Raw genomic sequence first — 7,817 nt, 5'->3', positions numbered from 1 at the left:
TCAAATTATTATTTTATTCTTGAATTTAAAATTTTAGTTATAATATTTTAATTTGTTACATATTTATATTTTATTCGTATATTATTATTTAGTGAATATTTATTTTACCAATTTAAAAATTATTTTTATTTTTTAATAATAACATCTTTAAAAAAAAATTAAAAAAAAATCGAATCAGATTAAATTGAAAATAAAATAAAATTGATTCAATTAACCAATAGCCATAGCTTTCTAAACCCTCTCTCTAGTCTCTCCCATACAAAAAACCTAAACCTACAATTCAAGGGCGCGTTTGGCAAAGTTTCCTTTTTCCAATAGCAACGACAACTATGGAGAACTGATTCAGATTACTTCTTCTTTGAATGATATTCAAGACATGCTAGAGAATGAGAGAGAGCGATTAAACCCTGAAAGAACAGCGAAGAAGAGTGAGTGAGTGAGTGACTACTGAATAGTGAATAGTGGCATATACTTTAACTGTTAACTGATTCAACCACCACCTTCGATTCTTCGATTCATCAATGTTTGCTGCTAGGAATCTGCAGAAGCATTGCTTCAAGTCGCTACCCTCTCTCCTTCAACTTCATCCCAATCTCTACAAGTATGTCTTTCTTCTCTAATTCTCTGTTTTTTTGTTTTTGGATTTAAATAATGAAATTCCATCTATACCCAATTCTGTTTCAATTCAAAGTTTATAGCTTTGGCTGAAATGAGTGTGATTTCTTTGTTACTCTCTTCCAACTTTAGATGTTTAGCAACAGTAGCTTTTTCTTGCCGTAGGTTTGAATTTGATTGGGGATCCCATTTGTTTTCAATCCCACCAGTGACCGAGGTCTGTGTGTATTGTATAGTATGAACAAGAAATTGAATTTCTTTGTTGTTAATTTAATAGTGTTTCTAGTTTTCTGTTAGCATAGAGATGCTATTTTACCATTTGTCAAGATTCCTTTGTGATTCTGATTTTTTTTTTTCCTTTTCTTTTTCTGCTCAGAAATGCTGTAACTTTAGAACATGCACAGCTGCACATATCAACCAACATTATTCAAGTTCAGCCACATGATGAAGTTACTTCGAAGTATTCTTCTTTTAAGACATTCAATCTTTTGAATGGATCATCGCGGGCAATGTCAACGAAAGGAAGGAGTATGAGAAGCAAGGTGGAAAGGCGAATGCAGAAGGAGTCTGGTAAAACATTAAGGGAGATTCGGAGAGCTAAGAAACTGAAGAAGAAACTAATGACCGAGGAGGAGAGGCTCATTTATAATCTCAAAAGGGTAAGTTCTCGATTCCTTCTTTTGAGCAGTTCGAAAATCGAAATAGCTGTTTGTACTTGACTATTTACTTCATGCTAAGTTCATGTAATGATGTTGTAATAGTTGGCATAAAGGATTTGCATTTGTTGGTGTGGTTGCTATCGGTAAATAGAATTGTTTTGTTCTAATTGCTCATTAAGATTGAATGACTTTATTTGAATTGGTAAAAGGAATTGTGTTATATGTTATACCGATAATGCCTGAACTTAGATGTCTGTGGGAAACGGGGTAAGCTCAAATGTTTCTCTAAGACAGTATGTAGCATTTAAGGTTGCTGTTGTTTCTTGATCGAAGAAAATAGAAATTGATTATTTGGTATTGGCTTTAAGTTTCATTTAAGTCATTTCTTTGATAGATTTTACGTCTACATTGTAGATTGCTCATTTGAACTAACGTTCGGTCAATATTGTTGTGTCGCTTGTTATATGTTAAATCTATATTGACTTACTTTTCAACTAGTGCAGGCCAAGAAAAAAGTGGCATTGCTACTACAAAAGCTCAAGAAATATGAACTACCAGACCTGCCTCCCCCCCGGCATGATCCAGAGCTCTTAACACCCGAACAGCTTCAGGCATTTAAAAAAATTGGATTCAAGAATAAGAATTATGTTCCAGTTGGTGTCCGTGGAGTCTTTGGAGGAGTTGTTCAAAATATGCACATGCATTGGAAGTTTCATGAGACTGTGCAAGTTTGTTGCGACAACTTCCCCAAGGAAAAAATCAAAGAGATGGCCTCAATGCTGGCAAGATTGAGTGGTGGGATTGTGATTAATGTTCACGATGTGAAAACAATCATCATGTTCCGTGGTAGAAATTATCGTCAACCTAAAAATTTAATACCTGTTAACACCCTTACAAAGAGGAAGGTGAGCTTCACATTGTTATATTCCTCGTTGTACTTTATAACATCTTTCTTGATGCCAATATTGAAAAATCCAATTTACTCCCCTGAACTTTATTCATATGCAGCTTTGAGGGTAAATTGCGTGAGTCAAAGTTCAAGGGGATAAATATATTGCACTTTTCCTTTATTATTATTATTTATCTTCTTTTAATAAAAAATAAAAAGAAATCTTCCTTTTGCTCCCTAGTAGCTGATATAGGAAGAAATTAATGTTGGAGGAGGTAATGTAGTATTTCCTAATTCCTATTGTATGCAGGCTCTATTCAAGGCAAGATTTGAGCAAGCTCTCGAATCTCAGAAGTTAAACATAAAGAAATTAGAACAGCAGCTCCGGCGGATGGGAGTAAATCCCGAGGATCCGGCTGCCATGGCTAGCATCCAGAGAGTTGCTTCCACGTTTTTCAATGCCATTGACAAGAAGGAGGGAAGCCCTTATGTCTTCAAAGAAGGCAAGGCATCACTAATTGAGCCTCCCGAAAGTTTGGAAGAGACGGAGCCTGCCGATGATAGTGATCAAGAAGAGTTAGATCGGTTCATTGCTGAGATAGAGGATGCAGCAGATAAAGAATACGAAGCTGAAGAAGCAAAAGAGAATGAAGAGATGGGGAGGATTAGATATTGGAACAGAGAAGAGTATAGTGGGAGATTCAGAAGATTGGATGCTTCTAGAAATGATGACTATGACAATGAGGGTAGAGGGTCAAGGGTTCAGCAGAAAATGCATTCCAAGCATAGAGTCACTGATAGTGAAGATGAAGACAACGCTCATTCTGATGACAACAATGATGATGAGTGGCAGTCAAGTAATATCTCAGATGCTAGTGATCTCGATGGAGATTCTTACTCTGACGGCCGGTTAGAAGCTAGGCCTAGGTTCAAGGGAAACAGGGTTGATAGAGGGAAGCAGAACAATACCGGTACATATAGCTCCAGAACTAGAGAATGCTCAAATAGGCAGAGTGAGGGTAAATTTAAGAGGAATATAGCCACAGAAGATTCTGAATCAGAAGGTATGTTCAGTGATGTCGAGAATGCAATGTGGGAGTCCGACGAGGAAGAAAACGACACGGCAAGGCAGTTCAGGGAAGACTACAAGAGCCGCAGCAGTGACGATGAGTAATCACATCGAATCAAGAGGGGACAAAAGGAATGGTAAGAAGGGTCAAGAGGGTAAGGTCAGTGATTCTTCTGGCTATCATAATGCACCAAAGAGTGCACTTGGTGACTCAGAAGATTGGATGTTGAATTCAGATGCTGAAGAAGAAGACACGAGTATCTAGAGCTGATACTAATAGTGAAAAAAGTAATGTTGCTAAGAAAGATAACAGAAGAACACCATAAAATGCAACATCATTGATCATTGATTTCATTGATAACATAAGGAATGTATTAGGCACATATTGTCCCAGTCATTCTGGTGATTTTTTGTTAGACCCAATTTTTAGCGAGAAATATTTTGTGTACTTATTTTTTCTCGTATACTGAGTCGACGTATCCTACATACCATCCAATGAGGAAGGAGAATGAATTGACTCGCCGGTATGAAACTAAGTGTCATACTTTTGGATTTGGATCTTTTAAATTTTGAATTTCACTTTAGAGAGTAAAGTTTGATCTTTTACCCTTAAATGGTTTTTCTCTCATATTTTCTCTTGGTCCTACTTATAAAATAAATGGTGAGAGATCAAACTTTATTCTCTAAAGTGAAATTCAAAATTTAGAGCATCCAAATCCCATACTTTTAATAGTGATGTTCCAATAACTCAGGTGTATTGTGAATCTGTTATGTGGTGACATATCAAACATTTGATGATTTTGTTGAAGAAGATTGAAGCCATAGTGTTTATTTCACTTAGGATTGCTCTCTCTACTCAGTGTTATACTTATGCCAACTGTTGAGTTTATTCAATAATTTTGAAAAGAAAAATTTTAAACATTTTTTTCCAATAAATGTGTTTAGATAGAAAAATTAGGAAGTACCATTTCTAACAGACAATTCATTATTTTTTTTCTTTTATAAAACCAATCGAAGCATACTTAACATTTTCCTATTATTTGTTATTGAGTGTTAGGATTTGACAGTTTTAGTGTAAAAAAAAAAAAAGTTTGTTGTGTAGCGGTGTTTGATACGGGAACTGAATTGAAGTTGAAAAATATTAGAATTCTAACTTATTTTCCTAAATTTTAAATAGAAAAATTTTAATTTTTTATATTTTTGACATTTTAAAAAACAATATATATTTAAAATTTTAATTATTTAAAAATTAAGAAAATAAATTAAAACTACTAATCATCATTCACTGAATTTTTATCCATTTATTCTTATTATATAAAAGTTAATACCTAAGTTTTTTTTATATTGTACTTAAGTCATACTTTTCTTTTTAACGATACTAGGTCAGTAATTTTGTTTACTTCACAAAATTTAAAAATCAACTAATCATCTTTTAGTAAAAAATTTTTAAAAAAATAAAAAAATCTTATCTATTATTATTTAATTAAAATATAAAATAATAATTAAATACAATAATATATATATTAAAAGTGTCATAATAATAATAATTATAAAAAATTTCAATTACAAATATTAAAATTTTACAACTTATACATATCAATACTTTTACTACTACATTATTTGTTCTACTTATGCATGCTACATAAGACTCTACTACTCTTTATTTTTTAATCTCTTATATAAATTAGCAAAAATTCCTTCAAATAAGTTTAAATTTGTCACATTTTTTTACTAAATATATTCAAATATATCATGATTATAAAATTAATTCATAATTTTATATTTATATTTTTAGTATTTTCATTCTCATTCATTTCTATGAATCCAAGTAAGTTTAACTTTGGGACATGTTCTTACTAGGTATATTCAAATATATTGTGATTATAAAACTAATTTATATTTTTTGCAAATTTGGCACATCTCCTTATTAGGTGTATTCAAATATATCATGATTATAATATTTTTGGTATTTTTTATTCTCGTTCATTTTTTTTTAATTATTTATAATCCATACTACACCATATGAAGATGTAATTTTGTACAATTTTAATATAAAAGGTTTATGTCTTTTTTAAAAATAAATAAATTTAAATTTTTAAATAATAAAATATATTTTAATTGAATAATTATATAAAATTATATATAAATTATTAAATAAATATTTTACAAAATATTTTTAATATAAAATAATTTAAATTTAACATTAATTTATATATTATCTAATTAATCTATAAATAATATAACACTTATTAGAATACACTATAAAGTATAACTAATTAAAGTTGAGAGAATTGCAAATTCAGAGGAATTTCATTTGCAGTAGGTTAATAGTATCTCGGGTTAGTAAATTGTAACTTTAAACAAATATCATTTGCCATATTGAAGGTTGGTTCAAATCTTAAATTCGTCACTTTAAAAATAATGATTTGAGCATATTTTCATCATTTGTTTTAAAGACAAAGCGTTTTTTAATAATTTGAAAATTTTTAATTGATTTTTAATGATCCAAATAATTGGTTTAAAGTGGCTTCTGACACATCAACTGTTTATTATTATAAGAGCTGCTTAGACCAATTATAATTATTAGAAACTGATTAAAAATTTTCAAATGGTAGAAAAATACTTTACTCTTCCTACAAATGGTCAAGAAAAAAAAAAAGCATTTACTCTAAAGATTTTTATGTAGCTAGAACTCTCAACATAAATGATAAAAGTAGAAGTACATGGTATAAAGTGGATTCAAATGGAAAGAAATTGAGAATTTCTTAAGTCACACACGTCAATAACAAGCTATAGTACGTAGTCACCTTTAATTTTGGGTAAGTCTCATACGCTAGAAGAAGAAAGAACAAAGAAAAATAATAACACATGGAAGCATTAAAACAAAATAGCATTGAATGTAATTGACGCGTCAACAAGCAATAAGTTTTACGTACAACATGCATAAAAATGTAAAATTCAGTGATCATATGGTACAGATTTTATTGAGAAACTATCTAATATAAGTATAAATTTATTTTAATTTGATATCTGGTCAACTACATAGGAAGATTTTAAATTTCAGAAATTGGTTAGTAATGGCACACAATAATGTTAATACGCTAGTGTTTATTCATGTCAACACGGTTTGTCCAACATAATCTTTATTATTAGAAGTTTAAAACTTAGTTTCATGGTACATTTATTGATTAATTTTTATTTTAAGTATAACTGTGTCTCACTATTTCTGTGAATGCGTGTTTGAAGCTAAGGTAACATTTTTCCTCAAACAAAACTTAGCTTGTACCACACCAAAATAAAAAAAGTTCAGATGTTTTAAATATATGGTCTTCTTTTAGTAAATTCATCTATTTATTACTAAGAATTTAGTGTCAAAATTTTGATTAATATACTAATAATGTGGTGTGGCTCAATTAAACGCAAGCCAGATATGTACAATTTTTTGTCTCAATCTTTAGAAGAAATTTTAAATCTTATAGTTCGGACTTTTTTCATCCCTAATATTCGTGATAATTGTTCAAAATTATTAATGAGCATTGACTCGCTCACTACAATGAAAAAGTATGAAAGGGTCTCAAACCCACAAGATTAATTAAGACGGGCTTGCAAAATCACTTTTGGGTCTACCATAATCAATTTGGATGGTTTAAGATACATTTAAGTCAAATCCATGAATGTCTTCATTCTCATTTTTTTTTCTACAATATTTTTCAACCCCATTAGTAAATGATTAATTTGTTTATAAATCTAAATTTTATTTAAAAATTTGTTGTTAATTAAATAGAATGATTATTCAACTAACTTAAATTAGTTGTCTTACCTGTAGAGATGGCAAAATTTCTCGAGACGTGGGATCCTTGCGGAGACTGTTTCGAGTGGGGATCCAATTGTGAAAATTTTTTTTCGCAGGGATAGAAATAGGGTACAAAATTCTTCCGATGCAAGCGCGGGGACTCGAGCGGGGATCCCCGCCCGTCTCCGCTAATCCCCGAAACCCAAAACATACATATATATATATATATAAACCCAAAATTCCTAATCCTCATTTGCATAACCATTCTTCAATTCAGAGATCATGCTGTCCATACTATATACTCCATCCAACTTCTCTGTAGCCACCCCCTCGCCACTCTCCCTTCTCACGGTACCATCATCCTCACCGCGTCGTGCTCTCTATTTGCGGCGTTCATTTCCATAACTCTGTCGTCGTGTCCATTTTCCCCTCTGTTGTTGCATCTCCCACCTCGTCCACTGCTCTGTCCTCTGACTCGCCGTTACGTCCCCCACTGCGTCATTTCGAAATAAGTTACCATCTTGTCGTTAGACTTTTTGTATAATAAAATCTTACTGTTTTTATATAGGATGGATACTTGCGGCTCTATTCATATGGAAATTAATAATTAGTTAAAATTATCAGATAGATGAGGAATGAGATTCCCGCAGAGAATAGGGCCCTATGAGAAATGAAAATGAAGAGCAATATTCCCCCACGACAAAAAACGAAAATAAAGATAGGGTGGGAGCGGAGATAAGGAGCAGAAGGCATCTCCTGCCCCGTCCTATCCTGTTGACATTCCTACTTACC

The 7,817-nt window shown here is 31.6% G+C and overlaps 1 protein-coding gene across 1 annotated transcript; it reads left to right on the top strand.

The window, feature by feature from the left end:
* The first annotated feature begins 219 nt into the window (after positions 1 to 219).
* Positions 220 to 3,682, top strand: LOC107644549 (RNA-binding CRS1 / YhbY (CRM) domain protein). Its single transcript, XM_016348433.3, has 4 exons — positions 220 to 601; positions 992 to 1,274; positions 1,778 to 2,179; positions 2,474 to 3,682. The coding sequence occupies exons 1-4, from the start codon at positions 522 to 524 to the stop codon at positions 3,335 to 3,337; spliced, it is 1,629 nt and encodes a 542-aa protein (XP_016203919.2). The 5' UTR covers positions 220 to 521; the 3' UTR covers positions 3,338 to 3,682.
* The last annotated feature ends 4,135 nt before the right edge of the window (positions 3,683 to 7,817 follow it).

The sequence above is a fragment of the Arachis ipaensis genome, chromosome B5 (genome assembly GCF_059453495.1).
Source record: "Arachis ipaensis isolate K30076 ecotype BB chromosome B5, ASM5945349v1, whole genome shotgun sequence".
Classification (NCBI taxonomy): domain Eukaryota; kingdom Viridiplantae; phylum Streptophyta; class Magnoliopsida; order Fabales; family Fabaceae; genus Arachis; species Arachis ipaensis.
The sequence above is the reverse complement of the archived record's forward strand: the minus strand, read 5'-3'. Positions and strand labels throughout refer to the sequence as shown.

Bases quoted from the DNA above. Each gene is read 5' to 3' on its own strand.
- LOC107644549 (XM_016348433.3), top strand. From the start codon at position 522: ATGTTTGCTGCTAGGAATCTGCAGAAGCATTGCTTCAAGTCGCTACCC. The intron at 1,275-1,777 runs GTAAGTTCTCGA...CAACTAGTGCAG, and splicing joins TCATTTATAATCTCAAAAGG to GCCAAGAAAAAAGTGGCATT. The intron at 2,180-2,473 runs GTGAGCTTCACA...TATTGTATGCAG, and splicing joins ACACCCTTACAAAGAGGAAG to GCTCTATTCAAGGCAAGATT.